Source organism: Mastigoproctus giganteus, chromosome 9 (genome assembly GCF_048544385.1).
Source record: "Mastigoproctus giganteus isolate SK-2022 chromosome 9, ASM4854438v1, whole genome shotgun sequence".
NCBI lineage: Eukaryota > Metazoa > Arthropoda > Arachnida > Uropygi > Thelyphonidae > Mastigoproctus > Mastigoproctus giganteus.
In genome coordinates this window covers 131,084,830-131,108,902 of record NC_143583.1, presented here as the reverse complement: position 1 = coordinate 131,108,902, position 24,073 = coordinate 131,084,830, and the positions used below count along the sequence as shown (strand labels likewise).

General features: G+C 38.0%; 1 protein-coding gene across 6 annotated transcripts in view; it reads left to right on the top strand.

Moving 5' to 3' along the window:
* LOC150080735 (uncharacterized) overlaps nt 1-24,073 on the top strand; it is an 856,799-nt gene that overhangs the window by 616,388 nt on the left and 216,338 nt on the right. For all 6 annotated transcript variants that reach the window (XR_016547438.1, XR_016547439.1, XM_090382087.1 and 3 more), the window contains 2 exons: nt 6,335-6,492; nt 23,485-23,587. Coding sequence is in view for 4 of the 6 variants with exons in the window: in XM_090382087.1 (XP_090238213.1) it covers nt 6,335-6,492; nt 23,485-23,587 (261 nt within the window). In the remaining 2 variants the exon portion in view is untranslated. The remainder of the gene's footprint in view (nt 1-6,334; nt 6,493-23,484; nt 23,588-24,073) is intronic.

The window sequence follows — 24,073 nt, the reverse complement described above, 5'->3', positions numbered from 1 at the left end:
GAGCAGGAGGATAGAATGGTAGGAAAAGTTATTTTGGCATGTTATCCTATATCCATAAAGCACCTATTGCCTTCACACCATGCCCACCTGTCCGCATGTAATAATATGACTCCTATTAGATGGATTTTCATAAAATTTTATATCTGACTCTTTTAGAAAGTTCTTTTGGGTCATCCCAAGTTTCATTAATATTGGATCAATGGGATTGGATGCAACAGAAATAAAAAAGTTATTATTATCTGATATTCTATCTGCATGTAATAACTCAATTCCCAGCAGATGGATTTTCAAAAAAATTTATATTTGGGACTTCTAGAAATTTGTTGAGCCATCCAGAATTTTTTTGAAATTGAATTAACAGAAATTTGATATTTATTTCTTTGTCTGTTCATTTTTATACATGTAATAACTGCACTCTAAGTCTACAGATTTTCATATTTGGACATATGAAATATTTCCTTTATAGAAATATCCCGAGATTTTCTAAATTTGTTAAAATTGGACCAACAGAAATCCATCAATTAATTATTATTTCCTTCTTCATACATATCACACAGGCTATCCATATACCACATATTGTAGTGAAGATATTGTGTTTGCTGCTGTGTGCTGAGTGGAGAAATAAAGGCATGAAAAAGTAATATATTAATATATGGTAGATGTGCATAAATTAAATGTTCTCATTTCATGCTGAAATTGCTTTTTTTTTTTTTTTTTTTGTTATAAATCTTGAATTATTACTATTTGGTAATGTGCATGAAATACTATTAGTATTACTAGTGGCATATGATGCTAGAAAGCAAGCTTTAAAAAGATATCACTTGTCCATCCCCTTCAATAATTTGTCTAGTTGTTCCTTGAATTTATTCAAATGACCTATTTCTGCAACAAGATATGGAAGTTTCTTGCAACAGTGAATAACCTGCTGACTGCAAGCAAACCTCTGCACATCTATTCTGTAATCATCCTTCCTCAATTTCAATTTATAACCCCTCATGTCTGAGAGAAAGAGGAAGAATGCCATCAGCATTGAGCTTATTCATTCTATTCAAAGCCTTAAAGACCTCAATCAGATCACCTCACAGGTGCCTAGTATCCAGATGCTGCAATTTACAAACTGAAGTCTCTCAATAATCCCCTTTTGTTCCCCTGACCAATCTCAGTGCTCTTCTCTGGACCTATTACATCAGATCCACATCCTTCCTAAAATAAGGCCTCTATATTTGAATAAAGTAGTCAAGATGCACCCTAACTATTGCCTTCATATAATCGCCTGCTTATTCCTGCTAGCAAAGTTCAGGTACAACACAGACAAAACCCCCATGCACTGCCCTGGCAGTCTGATTGCACTGTTCAGAGAACTTCATATTTGACTGTACAATAACCGCAGGTCTTTTTCATTTTCCACTACTCTGAGTGTAGTACCATACAATTGGTATATTGATCTGCTTTCCATATGCAGCACCTTGCATTTATCAATGTTCAAACTTCAAATGCCATTTCTTGGCATATCTGCCTAATTTTTCCAGATCCTGTTGCTGTAGCATACCTTCATTACTGTCATTAATGACAGTAATCAAAGTATGCTATTGCAACAATGAGGAAAGACAGTTGTAGAACAGATGTGCAAAAATTTTTGCACATCTGTTCTACACAAAACTTTGCACATCTGTTTTTGCACAAAAACAGATGTGCAAAGATTGCTGGAACATACTTTCATCTATCATTGTGGATGTTCATAGCATAAATAAATTCAAGGCAGAACTGAACAAACTTTTAGAGCAAATGGATGAGTGAAATGGGAAGTGTTTTTGTTTTTTGGCTGATGCTATAGAAGCTTGCTTTCTTGTATACTAACGTTATAATGTGTTAAGGCTATTCCAGATAAGAGTACTGCATTAGCATTAGTAGAGGAATACGATGCAAGAAAGCAAGCTTATGCAGCATCAGCCTATAAAAAAAAAAAAAAAAAACCCCTACTATTTCACTCCTCCATTCATTCCAAATGACTGTCCAGCTCAGCCTTAAATTTATTTATGCTTCCACAACAACAGATGGAAGCCTTTTCCACCAGTCAACTACCCTCTGGCTAAAGGCAAATTTCCGCACTACTATTCTACAACTATCCTTCCTCAAATTGAAACTATGCCCATCAGGTTCTTAGTCTGAGCAAGAGGAAGAATACCATCAGCATTCAGCTTGCTCAACCCATTCAAGGCCTTATACACCTCAATCAGATCACCTTGCAAGTGCCCACTCTCCAGGTGCTGCAATTTGCAGAAGCCTTTCTTGGTAAGAGCACTCTTTTGTTCGCTTCACCAATCGTGTTGCACTTCTTTGTACTCGTTCTAGCAACTCTACATCCTTCCTAAAATGAGGCCTCCAGGTGTGGCCTGCCAATTGCCTTGTATAATGGGATAATAATCACTTCCCTGTCCCTGCTAGCAAAATTCCTATATATCATTGACAAGACTCCATGACCTGCCCTGGCAGCCCGTCTACACTGCTTTACAAACTTCATATTTGACTGCACAATTACTCCCAGGTATTTTTCACTTTCCACTTCCCTGAGTGTTGTACCACACAGTTGGTATGTTTCTCTTCAGTTATTGCTACCCATATGCAGTACTTTGCATTTGTCAATGTTAAACTTCAGATGCCACTTCTCAGCCCATTTGCTCAACTTATCTAGATCCAGTTGGAGTAGCATACTCTGTTTACTGTCGTTAACAATCCTGCCAATCTTTGTATCATCTGCAAACTTGGACATTAAACCTGATATACCTTAATCAATATCATTGATAAATATACAAAACAACAATGGGCCCAACACCGAATCCTGGGGAACTCCACTAATAACATTTGTCCACGAAGAGCAGTGTCCATTGATTACCACTCTCTGTTGTCTCCCACTCAACCATCCCTTTATCCATTGTAGCAATTTATCCTTAATGCCATACCTCTCCAATTTGTACAGCAGTCTTCCATGTGCAACAGTATCAAAAGCTTTCCTGAAATCCAATTATATATGATATCAAAATTATTTTTGGCATCCAGTTCCTTTGTGACCACATCATAGTATCCAATCAAATTGGTCAGACAAGACCTCCCTTTAACAAACCCATGCTGTGTCTTAACTATTACTGCAGTTTTGTCTATATGATCTTGCAATGCTTCTTTAACTAGTGATTAGCATTAGCATTTAGCATTAGTAGAGGCATTTGATGCAAGAAAGCAAGCTTATGCAGCATCAGCCAAAAAAAAAAAAAAAAAGTAACATAAATAAATAAAAATAACCACTTCCACTTCACCCCTCTGTTCGTTCGAAATACCTGTCCAGCTGAGCCTTAAACTTATTTAGGCTATCAACTTCCACGACAAGGGATGGAAGTCTGTTCCACCCACCAACCACCCGCTGGCTAAAGGCAAATTTCCGCACATCTATCCTACATCTGTCTTTCCTCAATTTGAATTTATGCCCTCTCAGGTGATTTTTCTGAGCTAGAGGAAGAATCCCATCAGCATTGAGCATGCTCAAACCATTCAAGGCTTTGTACACCTCTATCAGATCACCCCGCTGGTGCCTAGTTTCCAGACACTGTAATTTGCAAAACTTAAGCCTTTCTTCGTAAGAGAACCCCTTTGTCCCATTCACCAATCTAGTTGCCCTTCTCTGTACTCGTTCCAGCAGCTCTACATCCTTCCTGAAATGAGGCCTCCAGGCCTGTATACAGTACTCTAGGTTGGCCTGACCATTGCCTTATGCAAGGGAATAATCACCTCCTTATCCCTGCTAGAAAAATTCCTATATATCATTGACAATACACCATGAGCTACTCTTGCAGCTCGTCTGCACTGCTCAGAGAACTTCATATCTGCCTGCACCACCACCCCCAGGTCCCTTTCATTCTCTACCACTGTCAGTGTAGTACCACAGAGTTGATACGCTGCTCTGGGGTTGCTGTTTCCCATATGTAGTACTTTACATTTGTGATTCCATTATTTTCCCTGGAACACAAGTTAAACTAACAGGTCTGTAGTTACTTGTGTCACCTTTTGAACCTCCTTTGTGAATTGGTGATACATTTGCACACCTCCAGTCCATGGGTACCTCCCCTGAGTCCAAGGAAGCTCTCATAATTATGGCTGATGGTTTGCTTACTTCCTTTGCTGCCTCCTTTAATATATCTGGATAGATCCCGTCCATCCCAGGTGCCTTCGTTATGTTTAACTTCAACAATTTCTCCTCCACTTTGCTCTCAGTTATTACAAAATCGCTTAGCTCCCTGTTAGCATTTGATAAACTTCTGGCACTCCCCTCGTTGAATTACTCCTCATGTGTGAATGTAGATGCAAAATACTCATTCAGTTTATCAGCTACTTGAGCATGATCATCAATAGTCAACCCATCTATGTTAAGTGGTCCAATCTGATTCAACCCTTTCTTTCTAGAGTTTACATAAGTAAAGAACTTCTTGCTGTTTTTCTTTGCATCCTTTGCCAAATATTTCTCATAATCTGCCTTCGCCTGCATAAACTCCTTTGTGACTTGATTACAGACTAGTTTATACCTGCCATAGGCTTCTGTGCCACCTAATACTTTATATGCATCCCTTACATTGCCACGAGCCTCATTAATTCATCTGACATTCATTTAGGCCTAAACCTTGAATAGTATTTCTTAGTTGGAATGAAAAGCCTAGTAGCCTCTAAAATTAAGTTCCTGAAGGCTTCCCGTTTAGAACTCAGTGTTGGTAAGATCATCAGTTGATCCCACTGTACAGAATTTAAAAACTGTCTGAAACCTCTGTAGTCACCTTTACATAAACAAAAGCCCTTCCCTTTTGCCTTGATGGTAGTAACATCTTTTAAGTAATTCCCACATCAATACACTGTGATCACTGTCACGCTGCGATTCCTTTATCTGCAAATTCTTAATGCATGAATAATCACTTCTGATAATCAGATCAAGGTATTACACAACTTGGCTGCCCCTTGAACATGTTGCTGTAGAAAACAATCCTCCAATAAATCCACAAAAGTCTTTCTAAGGTGCGAGTGACCAACCCACAATTTCCAGTCAATATCCTGAAAATTAAAATACCACATTACAAGACATTCTGATTTACTGGCCCATTCTATTTTTCTGCACTGTTCATTGTACTCATCAGAGTCATTAGGCCTATAACGTACTCCTACTCTCATTTTCCCTTTCCCAGTGTTTATGTCATACCAAACAGACTCAACATTGCACTGTCCACCAACATCAATTGGATGCACTTCCTTAGATTTTATGTGTTTCTTAACTAACAGTATAACCCCTCCTCCCTTCCTGACCTGTTTGTTCTTCCTGTACACATTGTACTCCCCAAATTCCAATTCTGCACTGCTTATATCTGTGTGACACCATGTCTCTGATATCTGAACAATATCTGCCTTTGATGTCTTGACTAGCAATTCAAGCTAATCAAATTTATTAACTATACTCCTAGCATCAGTGTACATGCAAGTATACATCCACTGTTCCTACTCTTAGTTATCCTAACGTAGGCCATGTATTTATTTGTTCTACTATGACTCTCAGCAGTCCTGGAAATCTCCATTACCTTGCTTTCCAGGCTGCTGCTCATTCTAATAGAAGCAGTGCAAGGATCACTTTTGCCTCTACCTGCAGCCACTGTTAACCTTTTAGTCTGTGCATATGACAATTCACTTTCATGCAAACTTCCAGGTTCGTTTTCTGCCTACACTAAAGCTCACAAACAACAATTGTAAAGCAGTTATCAATAAGCCTAAACTAGATTTTTACTTGCCACGTGTAAAAAATTAATTTGTTATCCAAGTGACAGTTGAGCATTCTGGTCTCTTGCCAAAGTCATTGGTTTTGGCTGTGGCCAATGGCAAGAAGCCATTGGCCACAACTTTTTCCCATCTCTATTCTCACCTCTGTTAACATTCGATGGTTCTATTTCCACCTCAGCTAAAGATAAATTAGACTTACTGGCATTCTACTTTTATCCTTACTCCTGTATTAATTATAAGTAAAAAATTCAAGTTAAAGTGAATATTTTTCTTCTCCTTAATTAGGCTAATGTACAGAAGTAGCACCAAATTTTTATCAATTTGAAAACTAATGGAAAATAAAGAATGAAACTGTAGTGCAGCATCCTATTTGCTGCTAGCAAAATAATAGGTATTCTGTCGTTATATACCTACTGCAGGTATATTGTTTATCATAAGGTGAGTGTATTAAAAGTATTCCCAGTTTTTTTTATGTGATGGAGCTAATTTTTAAGATATGCTAATTAAATATTTTTTAAATTAAACTCCATAGCCACGTTAACAAAACAACAACAACTGAAGATCCTCGGAAAGATGTGGATGATGAGCCACCTCAGCCACGTGATGTTGAACTCATCAGAGATTCCCAGAAGGGTTTTGGATTTGTGGCAGGTAGTGAAAAGCCAGTCATAGTTCGTTTCGTCACAGAAGGTAGAGAAAGTTTTTTTCCAGTCTTTATTTCTAGTCCGTATCTGACATTATTAACCTCTAGTAAATTGAATGATTTTGATATGTTTCTGTTATGCATGCAATTAATTTTTTTTTATTAATTTATTTCTATTATTTAATTTATAAATGACTATTTTTATATTATTCATATTATACTTGATTATTATTATATTTTTTTTATGAATGGTCACTGTATTGCTTATTAAATAATTAAATACAGTACACCTTTGAAGTGTGAATTGAAAGGAAGTCTCTGGATGCTTAGCACGGTTTTCCAATAGAAACTTGCAATCTTTATGAATAAAATTTCTAATTGAAGCATTATCTATCTAATTTATTAGAGTAGAGATTATAAAATTTTCATGTCTTTCCATAAATTCTGATCTTTTTAATGTCAATTTTTATGAAGCACTATTGAATAAAGTATTAGATTAGTATTAGTAGTGGCAAATGATGAAATAAAGCAAGCTTATACAGCATATAAGCTTTATTAGCTACAAATATTGTAGATAATAGAGTAGATAATAATTTAGTAATATGGTAGCAGTATAGTAATAATATAGTAAGTAATAAATATTGTAGCTTATTCATGAGGTTATTATTCAGATAGGATTATAACTGCATTTTATATATGAAATATTCCATCTCTAAAATTTAATTGAACATATAGATTATTAATTTTTAAAATATTTAATTCAAAACTGCTGTTTTATTTTGAAAATACAATAGAGGATTTCTGTGTTTCTTTTTATAAAAACAAAGTTTATGCAGCTTTTGTGTTTATACATATTCATTATAAGAAATTTTTATTGGAGAATGTTATAAAAGGTCTAGGGGCAGTTCAGAGTTGCTTTGATTCCTGCTGTTTAAGGCTGTAATGGAATGGGGGGGGGGAAATGAATATGATGTGCTATTGAAATTAGAACAACAAATTATCTATACTTTTTGTGATAAACCAGGGAAAATTGAATGTAGTGATAATAGGTTGAATGTACCGTACTTCCCCATGTATAAGATACACCTTTTTCAAAAAATTTGGGGTCTAAAAACTGGGTGCGTCTTATACAGTGGTTATAGATTTTTTTTCTTTCTTGCATTTCCTGCTTTTTCGAGCTTGTTGTCTTTGCACTCATTGTTTCGCACTTGTTACCAGTATATTAGGTTATGTTTTGCCAAGTTCTGCCCAGAAATGTCTAAGAAAAGATTTTTGTACAGTGCTGAATTAAAGTTAAAAGTGATCCAGTTTGCAAAAGTGAATGGAAATCGTGCTGCTGAACGTAAGTTTAGTCCTCCTCCAACTGAGAAAACAATCCGAGACTGGCTACGGGAAGAAGAAACCCTAGTGAAGATGCCACGGCAGAAGAAGGCCATTAGAGGCAAGTCAGCAAAATGGCCTAATTTAGAGAGGGAATTGAAGATATAGATTGAGGAGCAAAGGGCAATTCAAATTCCTGTGTCCACAAAGATGGTTCAGCATGAGGCAAGAAGAATTACTGATGAAAAAGAAGTTACTGATTTCAAAGGAGGACACAATTGGTGCTTCAGGTTCATGAAATGGAATGGACTAAGCATGCGTACACGCACCAGACTTGCCCAAAAGATGCCTGAAAGCTATGAGCAGAAGGTCCTTGAATTTCATCATTTTGTCATTCAATATCGGAAGACACATCAGTTTGCGTTGGGACAGATTGAAAATATGGACGAAGTCCCCCTTCAGTTTCATGTCCCAAGTAACAGAACTGTTGATAAGAAGGGGGTGAAAACTGTAACTGTGAAGAGACAAGTGGACACGAAAAGAGCCATTATACAGTTGTTCTAGCTTGTTGTGCCGACGGAACCAAGCTGCCTCCTATGCTGATTTTCAAACGCAAAACGATGCCAAAAGAAGACATTCCTCGAGGAGTGACTGTCCACGTTCATGACAAGGGTTGGATGGATCAGGATGGGATGAAGACCTGGTTTGAGAAAGTTTGGAGCAGGAGACCAGGTGGGCTCTTACGCAAACCTGCCCTATTGGTGCTTGATCAATTCAGGGCACACATAACAAAAAATACAAAGCAGATTGCTGCAGAGCAAAAAAACAAAATTTGCCATCATACCTTGACATCCCAGCTCCAACAACATTAACAAACCCATCAAAGCTGACATGAGAGACAAATGGAACCAATAGATGAAGCCTTCTGGGCACAATTTGACACCAGCAAGAAGAGTGAAGAAACCAACTATAGGAGAAGTTTGTACCTGTGTGAAAAGATCCTGGGATAATTAGCATTAACATTAATAGAGGCATATGATGCAAGAAAGCAAGCTTATGCAGCATCAGCCAAAAAAAAAAAAAAAAAAAAAAAACACCTTCCACATCACCTCTCCGTTTGATCGAAATATCTGTCCAGCTGAGCCTTAATTTATTTAGGCTATCAACTTTGACAACAAGGGATGGAAGTCTGTTCCACCAACCAACTATCCGCTGGCTAAAGGCAAATTTCTGCACATCTATCCTGCACCTGTCTTTCCTCAATTTGAATTTATGCCCTCTGAAGTGATTTTTCTGAGCAAGAGGAAGAATCCCATCAGTACTGAGCATGCTCAAACCATTCAAGGCTTTATACACCTCTATCAGATCACCTCACCGGTGCCTAGTCTCCAGACACTGTAATTTGCAAAACTTCACCCTTTCTTCGTAAGAGCAACCCTTTGTTCCATTCATTAATCTTGTTGCCCTTCTCTGTACTCGTTCCAGCAGCTCTACATCCTTCTTGAAATGAAGCCTCCAGACCTGTGTACAGTACTCAAATTGTGGCCTGACCATTGCCTTATACAAGTGAATAATCACCTCCTTATCCCTGCTAGAAAAATTCCTGTATATCATTGACAAGACACCAAGAGCTACTCTTGCAGCCCATCTGTACTGCTCAGTGAACTTCATATCTGCCTGCACAACTACCCCCATGTCCATTTCATTCTCCACCACTGTCAGTATAGTACCACAGAGTTGATACCCCAGAGCAATCTGGGGTTGCTGTTTCCCACGTGTAGTACTTTACATTTGTCAATGTTAAACTTCATTTGCCACCTTTCAGCCCATCTGCTCAACCTTTCCCGATCCTGTTGCAGCAGCATAGTTCCAGTAGTGTCCTTAACAACCCTGCCAACCTTTGTATCGTCTGCAAACTTGGACATTAAACTTGATATACCATCATCAATATTATTTATAAATACAGAAAAGAATAATGGATCCAACACTGAACCCTGAGGGACTCCACTAATAACATTAGTCCACGATGAGCAGTGTCCATTAATTACCACTCTCTGTCTTCTCCCTCTCAACCATCCCCTTATCGATAGCAGCAATTTGCCTCCAATGCCACACTGCTCCAATTTGTGCAGCAGTCTTCCATGTGCAACAGTATCAAAAGCCTTTCTAAGATCGAAGTATATAATATCAAAGTTATTCCCTGCATCCAGTTCTTTTGTGATTGCATCATAGTATCCAATCAAATTGGTGAGGCAAGACTTCCCTTTAACAAAACTATGCTCTGTCCGAGCTATAACTGAAGTCTTGTCTAGATGATTCTGCAGTGCTTCTTTAACGAGTGCCTCCATTAATTTTCCTGGAACAGAAGTTAAACTCACAGGTCTATAATTACTTCTGTCAGCCTTTGATCCTCCTTTGTGAATTGGGGTCACATTTGCACATCTCCAGTCTATGGGTACCTCCCTTGAGTCCAAGGAAGCTCTCATAATTATGGCTAAAGGTTTGCTTACTTCCTTTGCTGCCTCCTTTAATATTACTGGATAGATCCCATCCACCCCAGGTGCCTTTCTTGTGTTTATCTTCAACAATTTCTCCTCCACTTTACTCTCGGTTATTACAAGATTATCTAGCTTACTGCCAGAGTTGAATACACCTCAGGCATTCCAGTCGCTGAATACCTCCTCATGTGTGAATGTCGATGCAAAATATTTATTTAGTTTGTTAGCTACCTGAGCACGATCATCAACAGTTGAACCGCCGATATGAAGTGGACCAATCTGATTCATCCCCTTCCTTCTAGAGTTTACATACGTAAAGAACTCTTTGCTGTTTTTCTTTGCATCCCTTGCCAAAGATTTCTTGTAATCTGCCTTTGCCTGCCTAACCTCCTTTTTAACTTGGTTACAGATCAATTTATATCTATCATAGGCTTCTATGTCAATTGATATGTATCCCGTGCATTTTTCTTCTCTTCCATATCTCATTAGTTCATCTGACATCCATTTAGGCCTAAACCTTGAACAATATTTCTTAGTTGGTATGTAAAGTCTAGTAGCTTCCAAGATAAGTTCTTTGAATGCTTCCCATTTTGAATTTTCTGTTGGTAACATCATTAGTTGGTCCCACTGTATAGAATTTAACTACTGTCTCAGACCATCGTAGTCGCCTTTACGAAAGCAATAACCCTTCCTTTACCCTGATGGTAGTTACCTCTTTGAGTAAATCGCACTTGAGGATACTGTGATCACTGCCACCTAGTGGTTCCTTTATCTGCAGATTCTTAATGTATGAAGAATCACTACTGATAATCAAATCAAGAATATTACTCCCTCTAGTTGCCTTCCGAACATGCTGGTATAGAAAACAGTCATCCAATCAATCCACAAAAGCCTTGCTAGTGTGTGTGATCAACCCACAAATTCCAGTCAATATCTGGGAAATTAAAATCCCCCATTATAAGACTCTCTGATTTACTGGCCCACTCTATTTCCCTGTACAGTTTCTTATTATACTCATCAGAGTCATTAGGCCTATAGCACACTCCTACTCTCAATTTTGATCTCCCAATGCTTATGTCACACCAAACTGACTCGACACTGCACTGTCCTGGGATGTCGACTGGCTTCACTTCCTTGGATTTTATGTTTTCTTAACTAATAGCATAACCCATCCTCCCTTCCTGTCCTGTCTGTCCTTTCTGTAGATGTTGCACTCCCCAAATTCCAGTTCTGCATTCCTTATATCTGTGTGACACCACGTCTCTGATATCCCAACAATATTCGCCTTTGATGCTTTGAGCAATACCTCAAATTCATCAAATTTGAGGTATTGCTCATTGTATGTCATAGGTATTGCTAACATAGATGGGTTGACTATTGATTATCATCAATAGTCAACCCATCTATGTTAAGTGGTCCAATGTGATTCAACCCTTTCTTTCTTCTTCTTCTTTGCTTCTACATTGTTCTCTGCCACGAGCATCATTAATTCATCTGACATCCATTTAGGCCTAAATCTTGAACTGTATTTCTTAGTTGGAATCGAAAGCCTAGTAGCCTCCAAAATTAAGTCCCTGAATGCTTCCCATTTAGAATTCAACGGTGGTAACATCATCAGTTGATCCCACTGTACAGAATTTGGAAACTGTCTGAGACCACTGTAGTCACCTTTATGAAAGCAAAAACCCTTCCCTTACATCTTTAAGTAATTCCCACATCAGTACATTGTGATCACTGTCACCTAGTGGTTCCTTTATTTGCAAATTCGTATTGCATGAATAATCACTGCTGATAATCCGATAAAGCATAATACTCCCTCTGTTTGCCTCTTAAACATGTTGCTGTAGAAAACAGTTTCGCAAGTGCAAGTGACCTGTCCACAAGTTCCAGTCAATATCTGGAAGGTTAAAATCCCCCATTATAAAACATTCTGATTTACTGGCTCACTGTATTTCTCTGCACAATTGCTCATTATACTCATCAGATTCATTGGGCCTATAACACACACACACACACACACACACACACACACACCTACTCTCATTTTTCCTTTGCCATTGCTTATTTCACACCAAACAGACTGAATACTGCATTGTCCACCAACATCAATTGGATACTCTTCGTTAGATTTTGGGTGTTTTTGAACTAACAGCATAACCCCTTCACCCTTCCTGTCCTGTCCTGTCCTGTCCATCCTTACTGTACACATTGTACTCCCCAAATTCCAGTTCTGCACAGCTTATATCTGTGTCACACCACATCTCTGATATTCCAACAGTGTCTGCCTTTGATGTCTTGATTAGCACTTCAAGCTCATTAAATTTATAAACTATACTCCTAGCGTCGTTGTACATGCAAGTATACATGCACCTGTTCCTACTCTTAGTTACGCTGACCAGGCTAGCCGGGTGGGTTAAGCGCCTGCCTGGCAACCCAAAGATCGCGGGTTCGAATCCCGCCTCGGGCTTGGATCAAAGTACTGCAAAAAACCTTGGGAGGTGCACTATGGCCACAGAAGCCGATGCGCCAATAACTACCAAAAAAAAAAAAAAAAAAACCTCTTAATTACCCTAACACAGCCCATGTATTTATTTGTTCTACTATGACTCCCAGCAGTCCTGGAAATCTCCATTACCTTGCTTTCCAGGCTGTTGCTCATTCTAATAGAAGCAGTGCAAAAATCACTTTTGCCTCTGCCTGCGGCCACTGTTAGCCTTTTAGTCTGTGTATCCCCCCAAGCTAGCAGTTTTCCAACCCACCTAATACTGCCTTGATTGCATCAGCAAATATTCTTGAGCCATTTCTATTTAAGCGTACCCCATCCCTGTAGAAGCAGTCTCTTCTGTCAACAAGCACAGACCAGGCTGGGGGGGAAAAAAAAAAAAAAAAGTTTACTCCTCGAGCTTTGCACAATCTCTCCAGGGCCGAATTGATCGAGAAGGCTCTCATCGTATACTCCCTCCTATTGTGTCTGGGCAGAATTGCAGGCACTTTAACATTCAACCCTAGATAAGTACCACTGTGAGGAAGTTCTTGGCAAGGAATTCGTGAAGGGAATCCAGAGAGTGTGCTGGGATTTTATCATGATACAAATTTAAATTCTGTGAAGTGCACTTTCTCACTCTTTTCTTTAAAGAGCATTGCATAATCACTATAAAACTTTTTGTGGTATTAATGGTTCACTGTTTGACCATGCAGGACAAATTCATAATGAACAAAAGCCTGTGAATCAAAAAATATTATAAGCACGATCTTTACTTTTTATGAAAATTGCCTTTCGTTTTGGGCCTTGGAAAAGACATTCATTAGAATATTATGAAGCCACCAGACACTTAATCTCTTTATATATGTAAAAAAAAATATAACAGATTCAAGAAGAATAATGGAATCTATTGATATGTTAAGCAGCATTGCAGATCAGTTTAATGCCATTGATTTAACGATTGAACTTGTCAGCTAACATAGGGATATATATGTGTGTAGCTATTAGAGAAGTAATATGTGATGAGCAATAAGAGAAATAATCTCTTATATGAGCAAAAAGAGCACTAAGCACTTATATTGAACAAAGGGAGAATTAGGCTCATAAAATAAAGTGGTGCTCAAAAAAGTTGCATCACTTGTGCAAAATTCATCAAATTTTTGTGAAATTTGGCAATGTATCATGTATACTTTGTAATAGCATTACCCTGTTGTATCATACATGTCTAGCAAACTCTCTTAGATGATGTCATGTTCCACATATGATTTGCATCACCCTAGCAGCAGTATAAATGCACTGTATATGCCACAAGTCCGGTGTCCTGTGCTATTACAGTGTCTAAGTTTTCATATTAATGCCATGTAGAAAAAGTGTTGTTGCTGTTGTATTGAAAGCAGAGGTTGTATTGAAACCCATGAACCACTGGTGAGGTGTTGGATGACCATGGCTCATTGATGCTCGAGGTGAAAGGCTCTCCCGGATGGTACATGGCAACAGAAGGACAACTGTGGCGCAGCCCACTGGTAATTGGAATGCTTGTGATGGAAGTAACGTGTCACAACACACAGTACATCAAACCCTGCTAAAAATGGAGTTGCGTAGCTGCAGGCCACTCTGAGTGCCCATGCTAACCACTGGAAACAGTGCCTACAATGGGCATGCGAGGATCGAATCTGGACCTTGAGTGATTGAAATAAGGTCGTCTGGTCCGATGAATCACGTTTGCTGTGGCACCATGTGGATAGCCTGGTAATTGTGCATTGTTTATCTGGGGAAGTGGTGGCACCTGGATGCATCGTGGGATGAAAACAAGCTGGTGGTGGCAGTGGTATGCTTTGGGCGATGTTCTGCTGGGATACCCTGGGTCCAGTCATCCATATGCCGGGCAGCCCATTTACCACATACCTAAACATCATTGCTGACCAGGTACACCCATTCATAGCAATGGTCTTCCCCTCTGGCAGTGCCATCTTTCAGCAGGATAATGTGCCATGCCACACCGCCCGGATTAATCAAGACTGGTTTGTGGAACATGGAAGAGTTCCAGGTATTACCTTTGCTTCCAAATTTCCCAGACATGAATCCCATTCAGCATCTGTGGTTTGTGTTGGAACAGCAACTCTGATCTGTGCTGTTTAAACCACAGACTTTACAGGAGTTAAAGTATGTGCTGGTTAGGTGTTGGTACCAGATACCACAAGACACATTTAGAAATCTTATAGCATGCATGCCTCGCAGGGTTACGAGCTGTTTTGGCTGCACATGGAGGATCAACATCGTATTAGCTAGGTAGTCATAATGTAGGTGGTCATAACGTAGGTAGCTGCATATGGAGGACCAATATCATATTAGGTAGGTGGTCATATATACACACACATATATATATATGAAATATGAAAACGAAGAAGTGGAAGGAAATAATGAAGAAGTGGAAAAAAATATATATATATAGGAAAAACAGTACGTGTACCTGAATGCGCCAAGCAGCGAAACAGGATACATGTATATAAATAAGTGTCACAAATGAAAGTAAAATAAAATAAAAATAAATAGAAATAAATAAATAAATATAAAATAAAAAGAAAGAATGTTAAGAACCTATAAAAAAAAAAAAAAATTAATCATTAAGTAGAAATAAATCTGAATTAATCCCGAATTAACAGGCTAATCATATGTACGAAAGCTGAAAGAAAAAGAGCCTATAAAAAAAATAATAATAATCATTAAGTAGAAATAAATCTGAATTAATCCCGAATTAACAGGCTAATCATATGTACAAAAGCTGAAAGAAAAAGAGGGTAGGTACATAGATCAGGTATTTCATCAGGAGGATACACATGATCATGTACCAAACACTGTTTTTATATGCAAACTCATGCTGATGGAGAAGCTATTAAAATGAAATAGATAAAAAAAAATAATAAAAATAAAAATTTTAAAAATTATTATTTATTATTATTTTTTTTATCTATTTCATTTTAATAGCTTCTCCATCAGCATGAGTTTGCGTAGAAACACAGTGTTTGGTACATTAGCATTAGAAGAGGCATTTGATGCAAGAAAGCAAGCTTATGCAGCATCAGCCAAAAAAAAAAAAAAAAAACAACCCACTACCACTTCACCCCTCTGTTCGTTCAAAATACCTGTCCAGCTGAGCCTTAAACTTATTTAGGCTATCAACTTCCACGACAAGGGATGGAAATCTGTTCCACCAACCAACCACCCGCTGGCTAAAGGCAAATTTCCGCACATCTATCCTACATCTGTCTTTCCTCAATTTGAATTTATGCCCTCTCAGGTGATTATTCTGAGCAAGAGGAAGAATCCCATCAGCATTGAGCATGCTCAAACCATTCAAGGCTTTATACACCTCTATCAGATCACCTCGCTGGTGCCTAGTCTCCAGACACTGTAATTTGCAAAACTTAAGGCTTTCGTCGTAAGAGCACCCCTTTGTTCCATTCACTAATCTTGTTGCCCTTCTCTGTACTCATTTCAGCAGCTCTACATCCTTCTTGAAATGAGGCCTCCAGACCTGTGTACAGTACTCTAGGTGTGGCCTGACCATTGCCTTATACAAGGGAATAATCACCTCCTTGTCCCTGCTAGAAAAATTCCTATATATCATTGACAATATACCATGAACTACTCTTGCAGCCCGTCTGCACTGCTCAGAGAACTTCATATCTGCCTGCACAACCACCCCCAGGTCCCTGGCAGTGTAGTACCACAGACTTGATATGTTGCTCTGGGGTTGCTGTTTCCCATGTGTAGTACTTTACATTTGTCAATGTTAAACTTCATTTGCCACCTCTCAGCCCATCTGCTCAACCTTTCCAGATCCTGTGGCAGCAGCATAGTGTCAGTAGTGTCCTTGACAACCCTGCCTACCTTTGTATCGTCTGCAAACTTGGACATTAAGCATGATATACCATCATCAATATCATTTATGAATACAGGAAACAATAATGGACCCAACACTGAGCCCTGAGGGACTCCACTAATAACATTAGTCCACGACGAGCAGTGTCCATTGATTACCACTCTCTGTCTTCTCCCCCTCAGCCACCCCTTTATCCACAGCAGCAATTTGCCTCCAATGTCACACTGCTTCAATTTGTGCAGCAGTCTTCCATGTACAACAGTATCGAAAGCCTTTCTAAGATCCAAGTATATAATATCCAAGTTATTCCCTGCATCCAGTTCCTTTGTGACTGCATCATAGTATCCAATCAAATTGGTGACGCAAGACTTCCCTTTAACAAAACTATGCTCTGTCCGAGCTATAACTGAAGTCTTGTCTAGATGATTCTGCAGTGCTTCTTTAACCAGTGCCTCCATTAATTTTCCTGGAACAGAAGTTAAACTCACAGGTCTATAATTACTTCTGTCAGCCTTTGATCCTCCTTTGTGAATTGGGGTCACATTTGCACATCTCCAGTCTGTGGGTACCTCCCCTGAGTCCAAGGAAGCTCTCATAATTATGGCTAAGGGTTTGCTTACTTCCTCTGCTGCCTCCTTTAATATAACTGGATAAATCCCATCCACCCCGGGTGCCTTTCTTGTGTTTATCTTCAACAATTTCTCCTCCACTTTACTCTCAGTTATTACAAGATTATCTAGCTTACTGCTAGAGTTGAATACACCTCTGGCTTTCCCCTCGCTAAATAACTCCTCATGGGTGAATGTCGATGCAAAATATTCATTTAGTTTGTTAGCTACCTCAGCAGGATCATCAACAGTGGACCCATCGATATCAAGTGGACCAATCTGATTCATCCCCTTCCTTCTAGAGATTACATAAGTAAAGAACTCTTTGCTGTTTTTCTTTGCATCCCTTGCCAAAGATTTCTCGTAATCTGCCTTCGCCTGCCTAACCTCCTTTGTAACTTGGTTACAGATCAACTTGTATCTATCATATGCTTTTGTTTCATGTGTTAATTTGTATGTATCCCATGCATGTTTCTTCTCTGCCATATGCCTCATCAGTTCATCTGACATCCATTTAGGCCTAAACCTTGAACAATATTTCTTAGTTGGTATGTAAAGGCTAGTAGCTTCCAAGATAAGTTCGTTGAATGCTTCCCATTTTGCATTTGCTGTTGGTAACATCATCAGTTGGTCCCACTGTATAGAATTTAAATACTGTCTCAGTCCATCGTAGTTGCCCTTACGAAAGCAATAACCCTTCCCTTTACCCCTAATGGTAGTTACCTCTTTGAGTAAATCCCACTTCAGCACACTGTGATCACTATCACCCAGTGGTTCATTTATCTGCAGATTCTTAATGCATGAAGAATCACTGCTGTATTCCTCCCTCTAGTTGTCTCCCGAACATGCTGATGTAGAAAACAATCATCCAATAAATCCACAAAAGCCTTGCTAGTATGTGAGTGACCAGCCCCCAAATTCCAGTCAATATCTGGGAAATTTAAAATCTCCCATTATAAGACTCTTTGATTTACTGGCCCACTATATTTCCCTATACAGTTTCTTATTATACTCATCAGAGTCATTAGGCCTATAGCACACTCCTACTCTCAATTTTGATCTCCCAGTGCTTATGTCACACCAAACTGACTCGACACTGCACGGTCCAGCGATGTCCACTGGCTTCACTTCCTTGGATTTTATGTATTTCTTAACTAATAGCACAACCCCTCCTCCCTACCTATCCACTCTATCCTTTCTGTAGACGTTGTACTCCCCAAATTCCAGTTCTGCATTCCTTATATCTGTGTGACACCACATCTCTGATATCCCAACAATATTTGCCTTTGATGTTTTGAGCAATACCTCAAATTCGTCAAATTTATTTACTAAACTCCTAGCATTGGTATATACGCAAGTATACATGCACCTATTTCTATTCTTAGCTACCCTAACACAACCCATGTGTTTACTTGTACAGCAATGTCTCCCAGCAGTCTCTGAAATATCCTGCATCTTGTTTTTCAGGCTTCTGCTCATTCCATTAGAAGCAGTGCAAGAATCTCTTTCACCTCTGCCATTGGCTACTGTTAATCTATTCGTCTTTGTCTCCCTCCAAGCTAGCAGTTTTCCGTCCCACCTAACACTGCCTCGATAGCATCAGCAAATATCCTTGCACCCTTTCTATTTAAGTGTATCCCATCCCTGTAGAAGCAATCTCTCCTGTTAACAAGTACAGTCCAGGCTGAAAAAAATTCTACCCCTTGAGCCTTGCACAATCTTTCCAGGGCCAAATTGATCGACAAGGCTCTCATCATATACTCCCTCCTATCGTGTCTGGGCAGAATTGCAGACACTTTCAAATTCAACCCTATTCACTTTTTTTTTTCAACAGTGACCTGTACTTGTTAAGCAATTCTGCCGGTCTCCTACTCTTGATATCATTAGTGCCAACGTGTACAACTATATCACCTTTTGTGCCCTTAAAAGATGATATCTGCTCTACAACGTCATCAACCTTTGCCCCTGGCAGACATACCTTGGTCCTGTTCCACCTATCCTTTTTACAAAGCATGTTCCCTGTTTCCCTGACAATAGAGTCACCAACAACTACTAGTTCCTTTGGGACCAGTGCATTCTGCCTTGGGGCTTGCCAAGGATGATTACATGGAAGATTAAATTTCTGGAGATTAAAAAATTTAAAAAATTATTATTATTTATTTATTTTATTTTTTTTATCTTTTTCATTTTAATAGCTTCTGCATCAGCATGAGTTTGCATATAAACACAGTGTTTGGTACATGATCAGGTGTAACCCCCTGATGAAATACCTGATCTATGTACCAATTTTTAATTTTTAATATTTTTATAATTATTATAATTTTAAAATTTTTAATTCTTTAATTTTTATTTTTGGATTTTATAATTTTTATCTCTATTACCCTCCCCTCTTTTTCTTTCAGGTTTTGTACATATGATTAGCCTGTTAATTCGGCATTAATTCAGATTTAATTCTACTTAATGATTAATTTTTTTTTTTTTTTTAGGTTCTTACATTCTTTCTCTTTTTTCTCTTCAACTAGGCTCGGCATTTTGTGATTAATAACTTCTTCATCTATATTTATTTTTATTTTATTTTACTTTCATTTGTGACACTGTACACACACACACACACACACACACACACACACACACACACACACACACACACACACACACACACACACACACACACACACACACACACACACACACACACACACACACACACACACACACACACACACACACACACACACACAAGGTGTGAGCCAGAAGTTTCCACACTGGGATAATAAAGTTAATTAAAACTTACGTTAGTTATGTGTTGGCCCCTTCAAATTAGTCTCCGCCAAAGTTTGTACATTGATCTCAGTGCTTCTCCCACTGTTTGAAGCATCTCTAGAACTCTTGTCTCATGATGCTGTCAAACTTCCTGCAGTTCAGCTTGAATTTTTGTGATTTCTTTTAATGTTCATCCTTTTAATTAGATTTTGATTTTGTGAAACAGGAACAAGTCACAGGGCCCTGATCTGGAGAATAAGAAAAGCATGGGACCATCACTATTTTGTCCGTGGCAAGAAATGTCTGGATCAGCAAAGCCATGTGGACATTGGTGTTGTGTGACACAGAAGCATTGTTCTGATACAGAAGCCAATCCTGAATGTGCAGTTTGTCTGGGTGTTTCTCCAGAAATACTCTCTCAAATGCCATAGGGGCCCCAATATAGAACTGGTGATTTACAGTTTACCCTGCTGGAAGGAACTCCTGATGAACAATTCCCTCATTATTGATGAAAACAGTCAGCATGTTCTTGATATTTGATCTGACTTGCATTGGCTGTCTTGCATATGGAGATGATAGACTTTTCCACTGGAAAGGTTATTGCTTTGTTTCTGGTCATAAATATAAATCCATCTTTCATCCCCTGTAATGGCCTTAAAAAAAAAAAAAAGAAGGAAATTTCTGTCCTTTTTGGCCAGGTTTCTGCATGCTGGTCTCTGCATGCAGAAAGTCGATTCTGTTTTTGTTCATCGCTCAGAAAATGGGGCACAAATTTTACAGCAGTCTGCCTCATATTTAAATATTCAGTTAAATTGTGTTGGCATGTATCATACAATAGGCATAGAATTGTTGCAAAATATCACCTTTAATCATACACTATCTGCCCTTACAGTTGATTGACTTGATGCACTTTTTCAACGTTTGCATCAGTGTGTCTTTTTATTATATTTAGCCATATGGTGCAAGGAAGCCTGAGGCTTTTGCTGCATCAGAAAAAAAAAAAAAAAAAAAAGTTTGGTATCCTGAGTGTTCAGAATCCTCAGCTGAAGTCTGGCTACCTTGGAAACATGAATACCATTGAAAAGTCTGTGTTTGACCCATAGCAACAAATTCTTGTTTAAGCTTTTTGTAAGTCTCCCAAGTTGTTTTCCAAAGGTTATGATAAAATTTGATGCAAATTTGCTGTTCCTTAATGTCTGTCATCTTACTTGGCTACAAAAATTGCGAGACACACTCAACAGAACACACGCTTAAACATCAATTGTAAAAAAGCATAATGCCCTATTAGCACATAACTTGCCACATTAACATGGTGAATTAGTTCAGTAGTAACTAATGGCATGCACGCTTCACATAGCCAGTCTGGAAACTTTTGGCTTGTACCTTGTATATAGGAATATATGCATGTGTGTGTGGTCTACACACACATCATGCATCCAGTAGTACTGTTTAGTCCCTTGCCCCACTCTGCTACATTTAATACCTTTTGAAGGAGCTATTATAAAAGCAGTGTTAAGCATTCAGTAATTGTTACTTGCTAATGTTATCTAAGGAGAACTCTATATCTGCCAATATAACTTTGTCAAATTAGATTAAAATAATTATAATATCAGTAGAGCAAAGGAAACATCACTTTACACATTTTAAAAATTATTTATATTTAATAAATAATTGTAATAAATTATTAAAAAATATTAAATACATTTTAATAAATTATTCTAATCATCCTTCATTTTAATAAATTATTTATGATGAAGAATTTACTGTAGCCTGCAACTGTACACTTAACAATTCAGTAAACTAGCTATAGTCCTACTGCCACAAGAATGAACTCAGGGTCACTACCATATGGTCTGTTTAAGAAGTGGAGGGATTACTGAACTAGGGAAGAGGAGACTAAATACAGATATTATATTTATATTATAGACCATGCTTAAAATGAGATTTGAAATCAATTCTATACATTATTTTGTTAAACATTTATATGATTACTTTTGTTTAAAATTAAAATTAATATAAAAATCAAAGTGCCCTATTCATCCCATGACCCCTTTGCTTCTAAAATAGATTCCATTTGGTGGTGCCTTTAGTTCATTTTCATGACAGTACAACTTAGAATGAGAAAATCAAGTATTTTTCTGTTGAAATAGTTTCATACATTTGTTTGACTATACAAGGTGTGATCAAGAAGTTCGGGAATTGAACTAATATTTGGGAAATTATGAGGCTTACCAGCTACTTGAATAAGTTGTCTTCAAAGTAGTCTCTTTGACATGTATACACCAATTTCATTGCTTTTACAACTTCTTGAAACATTTCTGATAGGCTTCTTTTGGAATTGCTAATAGTTCCTGTGTCATGTGCTGAATAATTTCTTCAGTTGTTGCAAATCTGTGACCTTTCAAGGGGAATTTTAAGCTTGGGAAACAAAACAAAAATCATGGGAGGCTAAATCTGGTGAGTATACTGAATAGGGGACTATGGTGATGGAGGGCTTTGCAAGGAATTCTCGAATACAAAGCACAGAAGTGTAAGGTGTTGTCGTGATGCAAATGCTGATTCCCTAAAGCCTACTTTTCAATTTTTTTTTTTTACTGAATGGCATCATGTTCTCACCATAGAAGTGTTTTTTTTAGTATTCTTGGTTCACTGTTTGATCATGTTTGACTAATTCATAATGAACAGTGTCCTGTGAGTCAAAAATTAAAATAAGCATGATGTTCACCTTGAGATTGTCATGCCTTTGTTTCTGAGTCATAGCCATACACCCATGATTCATCACCAGTAGTGATAGAAGAAACAAAGTATGAATTAGGAGCAGCACATTTACAAAGAGCCTGATGTCTGAGAACTTGCCACTCTCTGTAATCATTCATGATAATGTGACACATGAACTTGGCTAAAATGCACTGCATTCTTAAATATTCTGTTAAAATCAATTGCTATGTCCCATAAGAAATACCAACCTCGCAGATAGTTAAATGGTAGTCACTCTTGATCAGATCCAAAACACAAACAATTGTATTGGTTTTGAAGTTGAAGGGTGGCAAGAGAAAGGATCATTTTTGATAGAGCGGCAGCCCTCATTAAATTTTGCACGTCACTTGAAAAGGCTTTGGAACAAAAGAAATCGCAGAAATTTAGCTGCCTGTAATTTCACAGTGCATTGCATCTTCTCCAGAAGCTTTTTTTTTTTTTTTTTTTTTAAATTTGATACAAAATTTTATGCAAATTTGCTGCTCACTAAAATTGTTCTCTTTAAAGGATGACAAAACACCTTCTGTTTAATGCATGCCAATTCAAACTGACTGCACATAAATAAATGATTCATGTGTACTGTATCTAGCTGAGTCATCAAGTGTGTTACAAGTCACAACTCACAATGATGCCACGATTTCAAGCTACAAAATCAGCCTCCAAAATTTTGATCATATCTTGTAGAATTAGCTTTTTAGGATGGTATTAATTTCATATACTTTTTAAAGGAGGGCCAAGTGAAGGGAAACTTCTTCCTGGAGATCAGATTTTAAAGATTAGTGGAGAAGATGTGTCCAAATCGCCTAGAGAGCATGTTATAGAATTAGTCAGGTAAAATGTATCTTTGATGCCTTAAAATTGTAATTTTTTTTAAATTCATGTTGAATTGGTTAAACATGCACTGTTGCCAAAAGTAGTAGTATTAGTAGCAGCAGCAGTAGTAGTAGTAATAATAATGGAGGCATGCGATGCAAGAAAGCAAGTGTATGAATTTATGTAACATCAGCCAAAAAAAAAAAAAAAAACAATTTCACACATCTATTTCCTTTAAAAGTTTGTCCGGTTCCTCCTTGAATTTATTCATGCTATCAACTTCCACAATGAGAGATGGAAGTTTGTTCTAGTAATTTACCACCCACCCACTGACTAAAGGCAAATTTCTGCATATCTATTCTACAACTGTCTTTCCTCAATTTGAATTTATGCCCACTCAGATTCGTAATCTGAGCAAGCGAAAGAATCCCATCGGAATTCAGCATGCTCAACCCATTCAAGGCCTTATACACCTCAATCAGATTACCTTGCGGATGCCTAGTC